We start from the raw sequence: 18391 nt of genomic DNA on the forward strand, positions 1-18391 counted from the left end.
GATTATTTACCTTAAAAAGCTTCTCATTTTATGCAAGTCATTTGGCAAGTTTCAGACATCACAGTTTGGTTTCTCACGTGACAAAAGAGAAATTCTTTGTTTCAAGAAGTTGGACCAGTTATCAAAGGCATGTGAGCTAGAAGCTTTGACTATCTTTTCTTGCAGTGGATTTGCACAGTAGAAGATGCAGATTACTGCATCTGCAGTAATCTAACCTAATCAGCTCTGACTAACTACTGATTCTTTTGTGTGTGATCACTCACCCTTAGATAGCTGCAGCTAGGTCTGGTTTTGTAACATCATGTGTTCTCAGCCCTGTCTCCAGATATGAATGTTAAAGTTTCTCGCTAAAGTTCTCATTATATCATTGGTCTTAGTTCAAACTGCCTTTTGTATGCAAAGAGGGGTCATAGGAATGACTGTAGCCATGTCGGTATGCTTTGCCCCACCTGGAGCCTCATTTATCAGACGGACTACCGATGAATTTTGATAGCATACACGAGAAGTAGACAACTTTGCATGAACTTTCCTAACAAAGTGATAGGAATTATCAGCTAAAGATATGAGAAAATGCTCGCCAGTCATGTCATATCATAAAGAAAAAACCACAAGTAATAACCGCTGCTGTTCGTGCTTTGCTGAAAGGCATTAAACACTTTCTCAGACCTGAAATGACTTTTTTTATTCATATACAAAAATTGTTTTTTGGGTTTTTACCCGCTCTCAGTACAATGGTTTTTCTCAGTAAACCCTTATTTAACCTGATACTATACTATATGAGGTGAAATAGCAAAACACGTGCAATCAGAATATGCATAAGCAAAATTTACTTAATGCTAAATTCTGTAAAGCAACCAGAAACAAAACATTAGGAGAGATTTTAATCTTACATTCAAGTAGCTGTGATACATACATCAGTGGATGACCCAACAAAAAGCAAGACTGGGGTTGGACTTCTTGGACACTCCAAAGAGTGATTCAAGCTTATGAGATTCGAGTGCTCAGGAAAGCAGATACTGGGTAAACACACAAGCGCTTAGCCAGAAAAAAGAATTAAAATAGAAAATGGATATTCCAGAATGATTACAAAACACTCCGCATATCCTTCTCTCTCTCTCTCTTTTTTTTTTAAACTTTTTGCACTATATACTATAGTACACACATTAATGCTTGACTTTTGAAAGATGTCAAAAAATGTACTGACTCTTTAGACCCCTGCAGTATATCTAAACACAACAGCAACTTGTATGTTCATTTTAAATATGTTTTGACTCCTTTTTTAATTGCAATAAACTGTGACTATCGAGGATTTAATGGGGGTAACGGGGTTTATTTTACGGGCCAAATAACGTTGTAGTAACATAAATCCTAACAGCATCATCGGGGAGAAAAAGTGATGTGTAAAACACTATGAACACCATTAGCACAAGGATATAATCTACTGATGGCCTTATGGGGTTATGTTGTACGATTAAAATGCTTCTGCACGCGTATTAATCCAAGTTTGTTTGTTTTTGTGCTTTTACAGCACTCCGGTCAGCTAATTGAAATCCGCATCTGAAGGCTCTGACTGCCTCTGACCAGCTTTTTCGCCATTGGCTGTTGCCTGGATACCGTGGCTAACATTAGCAAACAACAAACAGGAAGGAGCATAACGGAGTGAAAGCTTTCTGGGAAATTTGTGTTATAAAAATGACAAAATATTTAAAGGATTCCAAAAATGTAAGTTACGACAAATAAATGGGAGAATTCTTAAACTTTTGGACATTTTTGTAACAAAAAAGTGTGGGGGGATATCAAATGTTATTTTTCTGCCGGTAAATATTATCGCGCGGTGTCTGGGCTGCTCCCTTTTCGTCGTTAACCTTGAAATGCCAGACTCGAAACTCGCCGTGTGTACTTTTCAGGTGAACATTTCCCCTTTAGGCCGCTGGGTTTGGAATGATAAATCTAAAAAGCTGGAGTTTATCAGGTGAGGAAAGCAAGGCAATAAGCCACTAGTATACATCACCTGCGAGCAGGAGAAACTGTTAAATATCACAATGGTAAGCTTTTCTCTTCCGTTTCTAGTTCTTACCCAAGAGAAGAGAATGTTTTGACGGCGAGTCTAACCAATAACAACATTAAAGAGCTTCAGGAGCGAGCAGAGTGGTATGTGTGGGTCAAACAGTACCTTAAACTTGAAAATAAAAAGACTCTTCATTTGTTTATTTATTTTTAAGTAATTCGTGATGTTTAGGGAACTAACCTGCACATGTTCATCTCTGCTGTGTCCTCAGGTTGGCTGACATATTTACAATGAACCACAGAGGGCGCCAAAGGATTAGGAGCAGACTGAGCCCTGCTCATTTCAATGCGTACAGGTCCTCAGTGCTGAAGAGACAAGCGGACCGGGTCACCATTGAGGATGTTAAACGCAAGTCCCACTATGATGCTGAACTAACAACACTTATATTGTGTGATTTGAGGGTCATTATACAATTGGAGGACAATTAAGGGTTCAAAACTTACATTAAAAAAAAAACTTTTACAAATATTTTTGTGTTATGTATTTAAGAAAAACAAATAATAAACCGTTTGTGAAGCTAAGGAATCAGAGCTACCCTTTTTCTGAGATATTTTAGTTGCTGTGTGCTAATGCTTGACACAACCCTTAAGCTGCAGGAAAAAAATCCATCAGAGAAATTGCTACAATATTAGGAGTGGCAAAATTTACAGTTTGGTATATCCTGAGAAAGAACAAAAGCACTGGTGAACTGGTGCAACGCAAAAAGAGCTGGACGTCCACAGAAGACAACAGTGGTGGATGATCACAGAATTATTTCCATGGTGATGAGAAACCCCTTCACAACAGCCAACCAAGTGAACAACACTCTGTAGGAGGTAGGCGTATCAATATCCAAGTTTACCATAAAGAGAAGACTGCATGAAAGTAGATACAGAGGGTTCACTGCAAAGTGCAAACCACTCATAAGCCTCAAGAATAGAAAGGCTAGATTGCACTTTGCTAAAAACCATTTAAAACCACCAGCAAAGTTCTGGAAAAACATTCTTTAGACAGATGAAACCAAGATCAACCTCTACCAGAATGATGGCAAGAAAAAAGTATGGAGCAGGCGCGAAACAGCTCATGGTCTAAAGTCTATCACATTATCTGTAAAACATGGCGAAGGCAGTGTGATGGCTTGGGCGTGCGTGGCTACCCGTGGCACCGGGACACTAGTGTTTGTTGATGATGTGACACAGGACAGAAGCAGCTGAATGAATTTTGAGGTGTTTAGAGACATTGTCTGCTCAAATCCAAATAAATTGAGAAATTGATAGGGTGGCATTTCATAATACAGATGGACAATGGCCCAAAACATACAACCAAAGCAACCCAGGAGTTTATTAAAGCAAAGAATTCTTGAATGGCCAGTTCAATCACCTGATCTTAACCCGACTGAGCATGCATTTCACTTGTTGAAGACTAATCTTTGAACTGAAAGGCCCACAAACAAACAGCAACTGAAAGCTGCTGCAGTAAAGGCCCAAAAATGAGGAAACCCAGCATCTGGTGATGTCCATGAGTTCGGATTTTCAACCAAGTATTAGAAATGAACATTTTATTTTGAGTTATTTCATTTGTCAAATTACTTTTGAGACCCTGAAATGAAGAGATTGTGTTAAAATGCTTTAGTTTCTCTAGTTTCTCACAATTCTATGTAATCTAAAAGTCTGCACTTCAACTGAATCTGAGTTGTTTCATTTAACCAGAATTGTTAACCAAAAAAAATTGTCTCTGTCCAAATATTTATTGGCCTAACTGTATGTGCACATTTTTCTACCAATTGCTTTTAAACTCAGACCAGACTTCACATAAAATGTCAAACAATGACTCATTTAGTTAGATGTTGATATTTTTACATCTACTGACATTAGATGGCTGTTTGTGATTACACTTTCTGTGTTGTAGAGGTGGCTGTCGGTTTGCTACAGGAGAATTATTTGCTTCCCGTTCCTCTCCGCTTTCTGGAGTTATTGAAGTAATGAATTACATAATATGACCTTATCCATTCATAACTTTTTTTTCTAGGTATCATATAAAAAAGATCTCATACTTCTGTGCCCTTGTCTTGATGCAGGAGTGACGAGCTCGATGAAGTCCTCATTACACTTCTTCTTTACCTGTCTTGCTTTTTCATACATAAGACCCTGAAGAATAAATCTGTGCATACAGCAGTGTAAGTAGAGTACAAGCTGGTAAATTCTACCTTTGTTTGAATCCTGTTGTATTTTACTTACATGCATCTGTGTTTAATTCCATTTCGTGTCTCTTACCGCTCTCTTTTTTTCCTCTTCGGCTCCTTAATGCCATTAATGGTGATAGCCTGTCAGAGCACCAGATGATGGTGGAGGCTTGGGCTAAAAAGGAGATGGCTCAAAAGAAGTTGGCTGTCTGCTACTTCCGCCTGATGATGGATCTGAAAAGAGAACATCATTGCCCATATCACAAGTGAGCAAACTCACTGAACAGCTGGTAGGCAGAGAATGTCCCCTTTTCTCTGTAATATTTTCACTCCGATGTTGTATACTTGTTATGTATACAGATGTATTACTTATGATACTTGAACAAAAATACTTACTGAGTAGCAATAGTGAGACTTTCTTAAAGAGGTCTAAGGAAGCCACTGAATATTATTTAGCTGAGATTATATTTACATCACTAAGTGCAGCATTTAAAAATGTTTTTATTTTTTGCTTTCCATTTTTCTTGTTGTTTGTTATCAGCAGTGTGGCTGATCAAGATTCCTGAAGCCTCAGTAATGAAAAAGAAATTGTAGCCTCTTTTAATTCTAAGGGCTTAGATGTCAGATTATATACGTTATTATGTAAATTCAATCTCAGGTTTATAACAACATGTGTCATTATTTATTTTACATAAACTAAACCCAAAATGCAGAAGCAATGTGTAAAAAATGAAGTACAACATTAGTGCTTCCAAAGGAATTAAGAGGGTAAGTAGCAGTCAAGTGCTGCTAATCGCTTGATTACTTGATCATCAGCAAGTGTGACCACCTTGTTAAAAGCCCACATTTTGGCAGTTTGCTAATCTGTAGTAACACAATGCCAGTGATGAAAGACATCAGTCATGATCTTAGAGGAAAAGAGTTAAGCCATTTCCAAACCATTTAATGTACATCATTCTACAATGAGAAAGATTATTCACAAGGAGATAACATCCAAGACAGCTGCCAATCTTTCCATTTTTGGATGTTTCAGAAAATTCACCTCAAGCGCAGACTGTGCAATTCTCAGAGGAACTGTCAGAAACCCAAGAGCTACATATTAGACCAGGGGTGGTCAACTCCAGGGCTCGAGGGCTGTTGTCCTGCAGGTTTTAGATGTTACCCTGGGTCAACACAGGTCAATCACATGATTAGTTCGTTACCAAGCCTCAGGAGAACTTCAGGACATGTTGAGGAAGTCATTTAGCCATTTGAATTTTCCATTGTACATATATTGTGCTTGGAAGACACAGGAGTAAAGAGTCTTTAACCCTCGTGCTACCCTAGGGAAAAACGGGACCATTTATGGTACTTTTGGATTTTCGATTTTAAATATATCAGTCATTTTAAAGACCAGTTGCATGATACTTGCCCAGGATGTGAATTTTAGGATTATTTTTAAAATTCAATGATCCCCTCTATGGTGTGGTGTATAGTAAAGGAGATTCACATATTTACCCCCTCCCTTTGCCCTTGTACCATTTTGGGTCCCATTGACTCCCATTATAATCACATATTTTCGATATACTGTAATCCTGACATGTGATACAATACAGAAAAAGTGAGACACTTTATAAAACATAAATAAAATCAGAATGTAATGAATCTCGTCAATTTTTATTTACATTTTACACACCGTCTCGCTTTTTGGAATTGGGTTTGGGAGGAAGGAGTTGAAAAATATGAACTCTGGTTTTACTTTGCTCAGAGAGCCCATATCCACATGCTTTCTTCCTTTAATTGGATTCAGGTAATAGGTATATTTTAAAGAACGCTAACACCTTGATGCTAGATTTTTTTTATGTATTCTTTCTGAAGATTTGAAAGGTTTCTTTGGATTTCTTTTCCAGTTTTTATGCTTACATTTTATCACAGATTGGCATGGTGTTGAATACTGTTCTTTGTGGTCATGTCTTTAAAAGGGTTTAATCAGCAAAATGGTACCTGCTGTTTAAGTACAGCAAATAATAGTTTTTTAAATGTGGCCAGACAGCTCACAAATCCTAAACCAAAAAGTTAGGCTCTATGCTGAAATCATTATGTCATTCATAGTCAGTCAATACCAGTGTGTTGTTAATACAAATATCCTGTGTTTATTTCTAGGAGGCAGATATCGTCAAATAGAAGAGAGTGGCTTCTTCATGCGGTAAGGTGCAATCATGACAATGTGCTGCACATGTTTCTCACATTCAAAGCTTACGGATCACCCAGATTGATATATTTTTAATGAGTGTTAGGAACTGTTCCCTATGTCAGTTGTCTAACTTGTTGAAATCTGATGAATTTGGCTGGATGTTCTTGAAAGATTCAAAACTGTATTGTCACACCTGTAGACAAAAATGGGTCCTTCAGCTGGTCAGGGTCGAGGCCAGTTCACCATCTGTGATTGCAGGCAGCGGGGAGCAGAGCAGAACCACACTGAGTGGTGTTTTAGCTGGTGTCCTTAATGAATTAGTTACTGGTAGGGGATGTTGATTCAACACAGGTGCTTTGCTTTGACAGGTCCTCACTGGTATTTAGCCAGGTGGCTTGACAAGGAGGGCAATGCCACGCTAACAGCAGCAGCCTATTGACTGCTCAGTGTGTGACCTTTTGAACAGAAATAGCTATTGTGACCTTTTCAAAAACACAGATGACTAAGGTGCCACCTGGGGCTTTGCTCTGCGAGTAGGGATACTAAATGTTTGTTCTGTGAATACATGGACAAAATGTACGAATGTCCGCTTGATAAAGAACTGATTCGGTCTCCCTTTTTCTAGTGCTTGTACAGCTTCTTCTGCTACGTGGCCTGGGTGACGTTTGGCAGGAGGGACCTGAAGGACATCCAAGAGGAGGTTGGACGTCTTTTGTACTCTGACTCGTTCAACATGGCAGTGAAGAATATGACTGACGGCGACTCGGGAACTACCAGTAATGGTTCAGTGGAGACAGGAGCAGCTCACTCCAAGATGAGACATAATAGTCCACTAAAACAAAGGTATATAAATGTGAAGTAAAGGTTGTTTTGAGGTGTTACTACAGACTCCTCTGCATATTTTTATTTAACAGGTATTTAAAATGCCTTTGAGTAGACAAAAGTGTGGTAAAGTTATGCTCCTGATCACAGTCCTACTACTGTGACGTTACCATTCCATATTTATTGTTTTCACCCACATGCCAGTCATAAAAGGTTATAAAGCAGCACATGCAATGGCCTTGGTGTATAATTACAGCATTGCTGAGGTTTTCCCATTGATGCCGGCATTTTTACAAGCAATTCTTTAAATATTTACAAATGGTGAAAAGCAATCATGACTAGAGGGTAAGGTGGAAAGAAATTGTAGGTAAAAGGAGATCGTTATTCTGCTTTAGCTTGTTCCTAAATTCACTCTTTTAAAGTTTATTCCAGTGGATGCTTAGAAACAGACCAAACATCCAGGTTACCATTTCTGTTCATCTACATTGCAGAAAAGAAATTGGTGTATTCACTCAGACCACCTGAGTGAACAGGGATGAATTAGAAATGGAAGGATGTCAAAAATTCCCAGACACACTCCTAAACCTTGTGGAAAGCATTCCCAGAGATTTGAAGCTGTTATAGCTGCAAAGGGTCGACCTCATATTAAACCCTATGAGTTAAGAATGAGACGTCACTCAAGTTCATGTGTGTGAAGCAGATGAGAGAATACTTTTGGCAATATAGTGCATCCCATGAAATCAGTTTCCAGATTTGCTATTTGGAAATTAGCGCCTAAACACTTATTGATTTTTAGTTTAACCATTAGTATGTGTAACCAGTCTTAACCCGGATCACCACATTACACTGCAAACAAGCTAATAGCTCGGACAATAAATTTGAGTTTGATGGATGCCATGTATGACGTCTAACTGAAAAATGATTGATGTAGACAGATTCACGGCTTTGTCCAATAGGAGGGGACCATCTGACAGCCTGCTTTGTGTAGCTCAGTTCTGTTGGACATGAAATGGGTAGTTTTGTAAGCTGTCAGAGGGCTGGAGCTCTTTCCTGCTGTCAGGTTGAAAGCAAACAATCAAAAGCCAGGCTTGAAGCTTGCTCTCCTCCTGAGGGTGGATGTACACAATTTGAAATGCCTTCATCACCCACAGAAAATGCTCTAAAACATCTGTTAGGCCAGCGGTCTCCAACCTTTTTTGCGCCATGGACCGGTTTATGCCCGACAATATTTTCACGGACCGGCCTTTAAGGTGTTGCGGATAAATACAACAAAATAAAACTAGTACCGGTACCAAAAAAAAGAAAATTTATTCATAACACACGTGAAAAGACCCAGGAAAACCGAGTAAACGATAAAAACGATAACAAAATAACGCTGAAAACCGATAAAAACCCTGAAAACCATACATTTCACACCTGAGCCTCAACTCTCGCGGCCCGGTACCAAACGACTCACGGACCGGTACCGGTCCGAGGCCCGGGGGTTGGAGACCGCTGTGTTAGGCTATGTATTTGTTGTATTTTTTTTTTTCTTTAGTATCAGCATCTGGATCTGGAAAGTCTTACTACCATAACAGCTTTTCTGATTAACCACGTCAGGATATGTATTTAAGTTTCCACCATAAAGATCATAGGTATGACAAATTAGTACGAAATGTGTCTTTTTCCATAATTTACACAGCTGTTGTGTAAATTATGTTGCTTGGATGAGCTTTCATATAGACAAATATTCATTATGGCTTTAGTGTTGTAAAATATGTAAACAGCTCCAGCTGTAAGCTGTGTAAAATGTATTTGAGAGAAATGTGTCCACACTGCTGTATGACACACACAATCCTTCTCCTTAAATATACCCTTTTTACACTTGCATATTTCCCTTGGGGGTTTAAATATAGAATGTTTATTTATTCATTTATTTAAAATGCTCACCTGTTCTGTGATTTGGCTTTTTATCAGCACATCCCAAAGGCACCCACTCCTCAGCAGCATAGTAAATCAGCGATCCCCTCTGATGGTGTCTCTGCTGCCCTCGCCCAAAGAACAGTCACCCCATCTGTTCCTGGGCAGCCGAGCCAGGAATCAGATCCCTCTGAAGGCCGAGTACTGTGACACCAAAGCCCTCATGGAGCAGCTCGACCAGCAGCTGGCCTCTGTCAGGTGATGTAGAACTTCATGTCCTTTGTGTTTTACTATGATGAGGGGCAAGATGGGTTGGTTTGACTACAGGCGTATCACAAACAATGGTCAAGGCTGTGTGACAGAACATGAATGAGGCTTATGGCAAGCTTGTTAAAAGTCACCCAGAAGACAAAGAGACGAGTGCTTCTGTCAGTGTTTCTTAAGTTTAACCTCTGTTTTGATCCAGCTTATCTGATACCTACTTCTCCTCCTTACCTATTAGCAGGAGCTTACCTACTGCAAAAAAAAAACTGCCTTTGGTTGTATAAATAGTAGGGAGATGATGACTGTGTTCTGCATTTTTAGTCTGATCTGGTTAAATTAAGTGTACTTAGTTAAAAATTAAGTACACTCCATGACTCAGTAACTTTTAACAGTAACAAAAAGCAATAACTTATAATTTAAATTTTACCATTCTTTCACATCACTGTTGAGGAATTCTGGCCCATTCTTCTTCTTTCTTGTTTATGCACTGCTCTCTAATGGCCCTGGCACAGCAGGTTCAGGTCTTGACTTTTAATAGGCCATTGCAACGCCTTCATTATTGTCTTTTTCAGCTGTTGTAGATTATTGCTTGAGATTATTGTCCTGTTGCATGACCCAGTTTCAGTCAGACAGCTGTCGGCCTCACATTTGACTCCAGAATACTTTGGCATACAGAGGGGTTCACGGTTGACTCAATGACTGGATGGTGTCCAGGTCCTGGCCACCCTCCAGGATGGGTGCAAAACAAGTCCAGATCAACAACCCTCCACCACTGTGCTTGACAGTTGGTGTGAAGTGCTTGTGCTGATATGCTTTCATCAAATGTGGTGCAACTGACTATGGCCACACATCTCCACTTTGGTCTTGTCTGTCCAAAGGATATTGTTCCAGAACTCCAATGGTTTGAGCAGGACAACCTAAGCTTTGCTGCTGTTCCTTTTAGAGAAAATTGTTGTTTTTTTCCTAGCAACCTTTCCAAACAAGCAAACAATTGCACAGTTATGATCTTTAACATTTAACATGCCAACAGAGGTATGTAGAGTCTGAGATGTAGCTCTTGTTTCTCTGAGCATTACAGTCTGACCTTGGCGTAAAGTTGCTGGGATGTAGTGAGTAATCTTTCTCACTGTATAATGATGGACTCCAGATTGTTTGGACAATGAGCTTAGAAAAAAAGTGGTTTATCTAAGATTATTGCTGATGCCTTCCTCCTAAGGATTGTCTTAAACTAACAAAACGTCTGCTTTTACAGAGGGTCGCACTTGATCAGTTAATCAAGTCTATTAGATTAGCACCACCTGGCTGCTTCTGACCCTCGTAATTCTAATGTAAGCAGTGAGGATGTTCTTAGTTTTTCATAGGGCTGCTTACAGTCCTGTGAAGACTTTCTTTTTTCGACTGTAACTGACTGAAATGCAGGATGAAAATATTTTTTAAAAATGTAAAAAGGAAACCTGTAATCTTTAGGGCCATCTAATTACGTTTTGTATTTGATCTAAAATGTGGAATAATTCATAGATTTTAATTATACAAATGATGTTCCTTTTTTGTTATAAGTTATAGATAATATTTCCTCCAAGATATCACTATTGTTTTTATTTTTTTTTTTAAATCTTTCTTTCATTTAATCAGGTTTGGGATTCTTGGGAAGCCCTTGGATCGATTCAGCCACAGTACGCTGATACCCTATGGACAACAGAAACATTTCATGAGGATAAGGACAAGGAGGTAGACAGTGATGGTAATAACAGTGCAGATCATTCTGGAATCTGTGCTCAAGGTACCGAGTTGTCCTTCGTAGGACACAAGTGGCGGCCTTTTCAGACATGGAAGCGCCATCCACATAAAGATTAAAAACTGCACACTGTAAACGTTGCATATTGAATGACTTGCATGTGAATGTGTGTACTCTCAGTGGCCTAACATCTATTTGCACATCACACAGGTAAAGAAAAGGCAAAGAATGAGGTAGAAGCTGAGATTTCAGTCTTTCATGTGTGGCTCATTTTCAAAAATCATATTCCTGGACTGTTATCATACATGATATTTGTTGGGAGACTTAAGCCCTGTGAATATAAATCTGTTTAGTGCTTCCAGCTGGTGGTGCTGTTGAATAAAATATAATGAAATCCATAACACTTTTGAAGGTCTCCTTTCTATAGAATATGAAATATATTCAGTTCACATAGAAAAATAAAGCAAGTCGACCTCAGCGTGTTCATAATTCAAACTGGGCGATATGTAAAATTATGCATGCTCCACACCAAGATTTTTTTTATTTATTTTAGGTCTTTGAAGGCTTTCCTTCAGTTGACTTTGTCATTTATGGGTCCTTGTGCTGTTGGAAACAAGACTCACAATCATGTGAACTAGTGCCACACACACACACTCACACACCACCCTAGCCAGGCTTGGAAGCAGAAGGGGCTTTGCCTTTGCCCTAATTGGCTGTGTAATCTGGGACACCAGGAGTAGACTTAAGCCCTGTGAGGATAGGAAAGAGAGCCTGGGAAGCATTAGGACGGGGGATGGGTCGCAGGATATAGTTTTAATTTCAAAAATTTTGAAGTGTATTTGATTTCTGCCCAAGTGCCTTTGACACAATTCAGTTTTCTTGCTTGTTTTTATTCAGGTCACAGAGGATGAATGATCTGAAGACAGGCACAGGGAAAACTGTAAAGGTCACATGCTACTCTTGTTCTTCTTTGGCTACCGTCTTTCCCCCCTGATGATTAATATCACTTTCCCTCTCTGTCTCCTCCCTTGTTCCTTTTGCCTTCCTCCTCCTCTAGATCGGTGTGGCTAATAACAGGCAAACTGACAGATACTTGACAGGGTGAAACCTGTCTTGTCTGTTAATGCTTCTTGCTCACTGGCCTGGATTAATAATCAGAGGTGTTAAACTGGCTCGGGAGTACTGACAACAACTTAAGTTAAACTAAAAAGGCTGTTCATCAAAATGTAATCTGAGGAATATTTTTACTTACTTTGTGTGTAAAATTTGCTGTTTAATGACAGTCAAACTATTTGGAGATAAAACAAGTAAAGGTTTTTCATTAACATTTCTGATATAAAGAATTAAATCCCAGTATGCTTCATGATGCTTTTCTCTTTAGAAAAGCATAATAAAGCCTAATTTAGTTCATGTAAACCATCACATGACCATTCCTAGAATTTAATTGTGCCCCTGAAACCTAAAGCCAATTTTCCAAAACACAAGGAAAAAAAGAATAATTAATCTACTGACTGTACACTCTCAACTCAGCACAGGGTAGTGAAATTAATTTTAATTCCATGCAAACAGCTGGAAATAGTTTGGTTTTAAATGACACTTCCTTCCACAAAATATTCTGGTGAATTATTTATGTTAGTGAGCAATTTGGAGGAAATGGTGCTTATGTTACTGCAAAAGTACAAAACCATCTTCTTTCTACCTTGATTTTCCTTCAGCAACTTCTCCCAACCCCTCAAAAAAAGAAGGGGTGATTGCTTGCAACTTTCTTTCATGCACCAACAAGCAGAGTGCCACTTGTGTCAGGTGGAAAGTGGAACAGCGTGTTGAAGCTCTCCATCTCAAAGGCTTCTTTTTGATATGCTCCAGCTCTGATTTTTACCACCCTTTGTACAAAAGTGTCTGCCACTGATTGAAATGTAATTAAAACATACCACATTTGTCTAATAGCCTTTCAATAACGCTCAGGGAATCTTTCAAAGAAAGGTTTCCTTGGAATTTAGTTTTGTGCCCGTGCTTTGTGCCTCAAATGGCATTTTATTTCAGTATTTTATTTTGTTTTAATAAGATTAGATGAGGGAGGAAAAAGCACTTAGTCTTGTGAATCTGAAGATGTCAGGATGTGTGTGTGTTGCCTCAGAGGCATGAGCTGATGATTTGCAAACATGAAGAATTCACTAGAAAAAACACAACCAGTGATGGTGCAATACTCTACCAAGAACTACCTAACACTTAAAGACTTACCAGAACCAGGAACCACTCGACATACTTAATAAATCTGCGAACAAAGAAGAAAAAAGGTGCAATGAAGGTGAAAGCAAACGTAGTTTTTCTGAATCAGAAGTTAAATGTTCAGCCTTGGTTTTCATCACAAACTGCAGAACTGCAGATTTAAGCCTCTAGAGAAAGTTGTCAACTTATACCAACAGGGGGAGACTTTGCCCATAGCATTATTTCCACCCATATTGTGAGCGTGTTTCTAACGGGGTGCTTTGCGCTTTATTCACATAAAGCCTGTTTACTGATACAAAAATACAGCTGCAGAAGCTAATCAAACGCGTTGGTAGAAATGCTGCACGACAAACTCGAGGCTTGATTGTAAATTGGCGCAGTTGCTGAATTAAACTGTGTAATCCTCATTACGGTGCAATTAAGGATTGTTACGCAGACAAGGAGATAAATGGCTCATTTAGCCGAGCCTTTTTATCCTCGTGCAGAATTGTTATCCGACCTCCCGGGTTGAAATAATAGACAATAGTAAACTAATTAAAATAAAGACTTACTGTACACCAATAAAACTACACGAGCGATTTGTTGTGAGTGTCGTTACTGCCTTGTTTTTGGTCGCTCGCTCGCAAGTTCTCTCTGCGTCTCGCGGTGACTCGGTCGAAAGGAGCGCACGCACTCACCGGAGCGCCGGTAGCGACGTGCTCGCGCTTCTACACTTTGCCCCTTTCTTATTTTGAGCGAGCGCTCGCGCGGAGGGAGAGAGAGAGCGAGCGAGGTGTCTCGTGCAGATTCCATTGACACACACACCGGAGCGCGGAGGACCTCGCTGTTAAACCGTGCGCATTTGTACGGTTACATACATTTAGTCAGATTTTACACAGCAGAAAAAAGAGAGAAAGAAAAAAAAGAAGTGCCCGGGGTGAGGGGAGGAGGAATAATCAAAACGCAACACGTATCCGGTGGGATCCCACTCCTGAGAGAGAGAGAGAGAGAGAGAGAGAGAGAGAAGCGGCAGGAGTTGGGTGCAAGGAAAACGAGAGGGAGAAAGAAGAAGAGTGGGGAAACATTTGACATTTCGTTTGCCACAACGCGTTTTTAACTCTCACAGAGGAATTATGAGGAACGTTTGGATAATTTTCACCCTCGGGCTGGTTGTTTTCCTCGCCGGGGAAACGGTAAGTTTTTTGGGGGGGGTTTGGAAAGCAAACTTAAACTACTGAGCATTGAGTTGGGCTGTGAAGGGGGGCGAGGAAGGCGACTTGGGTCCACGTAGAGACAACTCGCTGCTGTTTGTAGCTGTTAGAGGAATCCCGTCAAAGCATTATTTTTTTTTCCAAGCAAAAAAAAAAAAAAGTCTTTAATTTCACGGCAAATAACGAGAAGGGTTCTCTAGAATGATAAATCGTTGTCAGCTAATCTATCCAGCTACAATAAAGGTACTGCTGCCCCTGTGCTCAAGTATTCACTTCTTTTAGATTTAAACCTGCCTTCGTTCTTATTTACCCAGAGGTGCTCGGCTTTAGTCTTCCATACTTTAAATGCCGTTATACGAGCAAAGTTAGGCTGGAACGAGGGGTCACTAAACTGGCTACGAGGTGCTCTGTGCAGATGTATTGCAGTGATTTCACGAGAATCTCTTAATCCCCATGGAGACAACTGTGCAGATTCATGCCCACATTAGTAGTAGTGCAAATGTCATCATGACTGGAGAATTCTGTTTACCCCCCCCTCTCCCTTCATTTTGATGACAAGAATCATCTTAATGATGCTTAAAAAAATCTCTGAAGTTTCCCTTATCTCTTCCCAGTTTCAGGCTAGAGTAAGTCTCCTAACTGAGTGGGCATCGCCCTGTAAATTGGCTGGGTTGTTGGAATGACAGATTTTGGCACTTTTATGTGCAGCCTCTGTCATTATTGTCCCCTCCTGTTGTTTCTCTGTGGGTTGTGACTTGTCGCCTGGCACAGTGCCTCCTCCACTGTTAGAACCACTTGTCTAATTAGCTGATTCAGTCACTGTTGTTTTAATGACTCATTGTTTTACATGATGTCACCTCCAGAGTACTTTTTTTTCACATTTTTTTTATTTTAATGTTTTCTGTGTCTGCAAGAAACCGTATGAGTCTTCACTGTACTTTGACTATAGGATGCTAAGTTTTGTAAAGGTCCTCAAAATTTCAGTACAAGAGACAATTATACTCAGAGGTTTCTATTATAGACCTATAATGAAATTTTTGCTACATTTTAGATTCATATGAATAAAATATAATATCTGGCAAAACTTTTAAATCTTCATCAACTATTCATACACGCAGGCACACGCAGACTTTAACCTGATCATTACTGGCCTCCCTTTATCAGTGTCCCCTAAAGGCCTTGATGGAAATTGACACGTGACATTGATTCTCAGTATTGGCACCGATGTTGACAAGTGGTTGATAACCTGCTTCAGGCACATCTGTCTGTGTGTTAATTACCCCACTACATCACAGAGGTATGTTGTAACACTTAGAGGCTTTTGAAATTTTAATGATAAAACTAACTGCTCCTGGCTTCAGAGAAGGAATTATATCACCACAGAGCAAGAGACAGGACTCTTTGTTACCCTGCAGTTCTAGGCGCCACTAGTGCCTCTTTTACTTATCGTGTTTTGGTTTGCTTTCCTGCTCACCAGCTTGCTTGCTGAGTAATTCTTTTACAGCAATCTCACATGTGAGGTCCTTGCACATGCTAATGAAAAGACGGGTTTTGCCAAACCGTGCTTGCGTGCGGTCGTCATATCTCTCAAAGATGATGTACTTAGTGTGGAGCTGCAGCGGTCTGATTGTTTCCCCTCTCATTTTTCAAGGTCTGGAATCTTTGAGTTGTCATGTCGATCGGTTGGTCAATACGCTCTCATCCGAACAAATTGGTCAGACAATCCCTGGGGTTACTTTGATAAGGAGAAAAGCTCTACATCAATAGCCTTCCAGGATTAACCCATTATCTTTAGAGCAGGCTACCTGTGGAAACAGGGTGTTTGTACCTTTTAACATGACCTAAACATTTACTTCAAGTCAATCAAAGTGTAAGCGGCATGATCGTAACAGAGCTGATTAGTGGCGAGTTTGCATGTTAACTTGTTTGCTTTCAGGTGTTCTGTGTTACATGCTTGAGTAACCTTTGAGTGTGAGCATGCCAGAATTGGCGTATTTCAATAAGTTTGGTCTAAAAATAGTCTCGTAACAGCGGGCACATCCTGCAACAGCTTCAGGGCACTACCATATGCCAGTAGAAGGTGGATGTAAACCCTCTGTCTCTCTTTTAGATTTAGCTCATCTAGAGTTAACATGCAATTGTTTTTTCGTTTAGGTTTTTTGGTTCCCTTACAACTAGAGAAAGCTCAATTTCAGTCAGCCAGGATTGTCTTTATCAGCTGACGACCACTACAACCTTACCCTTTGTCACGCCTCTGCTTCCAAGTACTTCTGTGAACAAGGAGGATGAGTTTGAGTGAAGCTAGGCTATATATCCTCAGCCCACCCTGCTGTGTTTTGGTGCACACCACTCACCAGATGTTGTGGTGTGTAATTTGTGTCATGTTTTGGTGGGAAGCGGGGGTGTTGTTCACCTCCCTTTACATCTGTGATTTATGGGTGGTGGGGTGGGGGGGCTTCTGAGTACTGTCTCATTCTCAGAAGGAATGACTTCAGAGGAAGGCTGGATATTGTGTGAGCCTCTCTTCCAAGGACAGTAGAGGAAAAACTAGAGTGTGATGGGAAAGAAAATTGAAGGATTAAGGAGACAGAGCTACAGTGAATGGTCCGGTTCAAATTCACAGTATTTTGTAGCCATTGAATGGAAGATTTGACAGTTTTTATTTTTTTTCCTGGACATTTGTTGTAGACTTGCCCCATTCATGAAGATGATCTGGGGTGAAAGCTGTATCGTCTCAAAAGGGCAAGTGAGGCTGGATCCTATCCTCAAACAGACAAAAAGACACACCAAGCCTGAGCCTTAAGAATATTTCAAGGTTGAGAAGGGCAATGCAACAAATACAAAACTAAAGATGAAGCCTTTGATGGCTTTTTCAGGGAGGGGAGAAGGTGCTGACTCTCTACTGAAAAGGATATGTCATCTAGGTCCCGCAGCTGTATTCAAGATTCATTAAATGACTAAAATGACTGTTTTGTATCTGCTGCTTTGGTGGTAATTAAAGCAAAAACACAAATGTTAACTGACCTTCCTCTCAACTTAAGTTTTTTTTTCCAGACAACCTCAAACTACCAGAAAGATACAAATACACTCACACACATTATTCTTTCCTCGACCAAGAGCAAATAACTGACACTGTTATTACCTTGTGATTAGATTGATATGAAGCTTATGTTAATCTTGAAAACGCATTTCTTTCATATTTCATTCTCTTCGCTCTTAATGTTTTCTTTTTTTTTCGTTCTATCCAATGCAACTGAACTGAATGTGTTGCTTTTCTTTTTTTCTTTTTTTTTTGCACAGCACAAGGCTTTCAGGGCCTGAATGAGGTGTGTACACTCGAAATTTCTCTCCATTCACCATTGTTAACAGCAACAAGCTTTTTTTTTTTAAGCACTTCATTTCCAGTAGTCTTCATGATGAATAAGTAAAATGCCTGTCTGCAATGCATGGGCAAAATATTTCTCTTATTCAATCGCTACTCAATCCAGAAGAGAATACTATTAAAGGAGAAGACCAGCAGGGAAATGCGAGAACAGAAATGTCCAAATAAGGAGGGCATTAAAAGGTAGATAAAGCCAGTATTGAGAATAAAAATGAACACGTACAAGCAGGAGCCAGATGCTGTGCTGCTGCTGCAGCTTATCCTGCTGTATATTTAATGATGCTCTTTTATTTTGCATCAGTGTAGAATTCCTCAGTCTTAAATAATAACCAGCTCACAGGGAACTGCTTGCGTTTTGTCCGGCAGGTTTTTTTTTTTAAAAGCAGGGTGGGGGGCATGGACTTCTTATTTTTCTCATTAATCTGCCATTGACACACATGGGGGCGCAGAGTTTCTGAGCGCTGCAGA

The 18391-nt window shown here is 39.8% G+C and overlaps 2 protein-coding genes across 5 annotated transcripts in view; both read left to right on the forward strand.

Annotated features, from left to right (window-relative positions):
• The first annotated feature begins 1585 nt into the window (after positions 1-1585).
• On the forward strand, positions 1586-13042 carry ppp1r36 (protein phosphatase 1 regulatory subunit 36). 4 transcript variants are annotated; one of them, XM_085445711.1, is made up of 11 exons: positions 1588-1722; positions 1908-1972; positions 2071-2151; positions 2280-2416; positions 3956-4025; positions 4125-4223; positions 4370-4495; positions 6372-6414; positions 7028-7245; positions 9181-9381; positions 11020-13037. In XM_085445711.1, exons 1-11 carry the CDS (start codon positions 1693-1695, stop codon positions 11117-11119), a joined length of 1170 nt encoding a protein of 389 aa, XP_085301837.1. In that variant the 5' UTR covers positions 1588-1692; the 3' UTR covers positions 11120-13037. The 4 variants fall into 4 exon arrangements, 3 of the variants coding, with proteins under 3 accessions (XP_085301838.1, XP_085301837.1, XP_085301836.1); XR_014917434.1 differs by lacking the exon at positions 1588-1722 and having other exon boundaries at positions 1729-1972; positions 11020-12068; positions 12180-13038; XM_085445712.1 differs by lacking the exon at positions 1908-1972 and having other exon boundaries at positions 1586-1722; positions 11020-13042.
• Positions 13043-14111: 1069 nt separating this feature from the next.
• The window catches only part of sdc2 (syndecan 2), a 44363-nt gene continuing 40083 nt past the window's right edge, over positions 14112-18391 (forward strand). The window contains exon 1 of the mRNA XM_085445793.1: positions 14112-14523. Within this exon, the coding sequence (XP_085301919.1) occupies positions 14464-14523 (60 nt within the window). The 5' untranslated portion in view covers positions 14112-14463. The remainder of the gene's footprint in view (positions 14524-18391) is intronic.

Source organism: Copadichromis virginalis, linkage group LG22, assembly GCF_057382275.1.
Source record: "Copadichromis virginalis isolate Kocher_CV1m ecotype Utaka linkage group LG22, C_Virginalis_male_GT1.1, whole genome shotgun sequence".
In the NCBI taxonomy this organism is placed as follows: Eukaryota; Metazoa; Chordata; class Actinopteri; order Cichliformes; family Cichlidae; genus Copadichromis; species Copadichromis virginalis.

What these genes read in the sequence shown, in the direction of transcription:
- ppp1r36 (XM_085445710.1), top strand. Translation starts at nt 1,872, where the DNA reads ATGCCAGACTCGAAACTCGCCGTGTGTACTTTTCAGGTGAACATTTCC. An exon ending in AAAAAGCTGGAGTTTATCAG is followed by an intron (nt 1,973 to 2,070) that starts GTGAGGAAAGCA and finishes TTCCGTTTCTAG; the next exon opens with TTCTTACCCAAGAGAAGAGA. An exon ending in AATAGTCCACTAAAACAAAG is followed by an intron (nt 7,246 to 9,180) that starts GTATATAAATGT and finishes GCTTTTTATCAG; the next exon opens with CACATCCCAAAGGCACCCAC.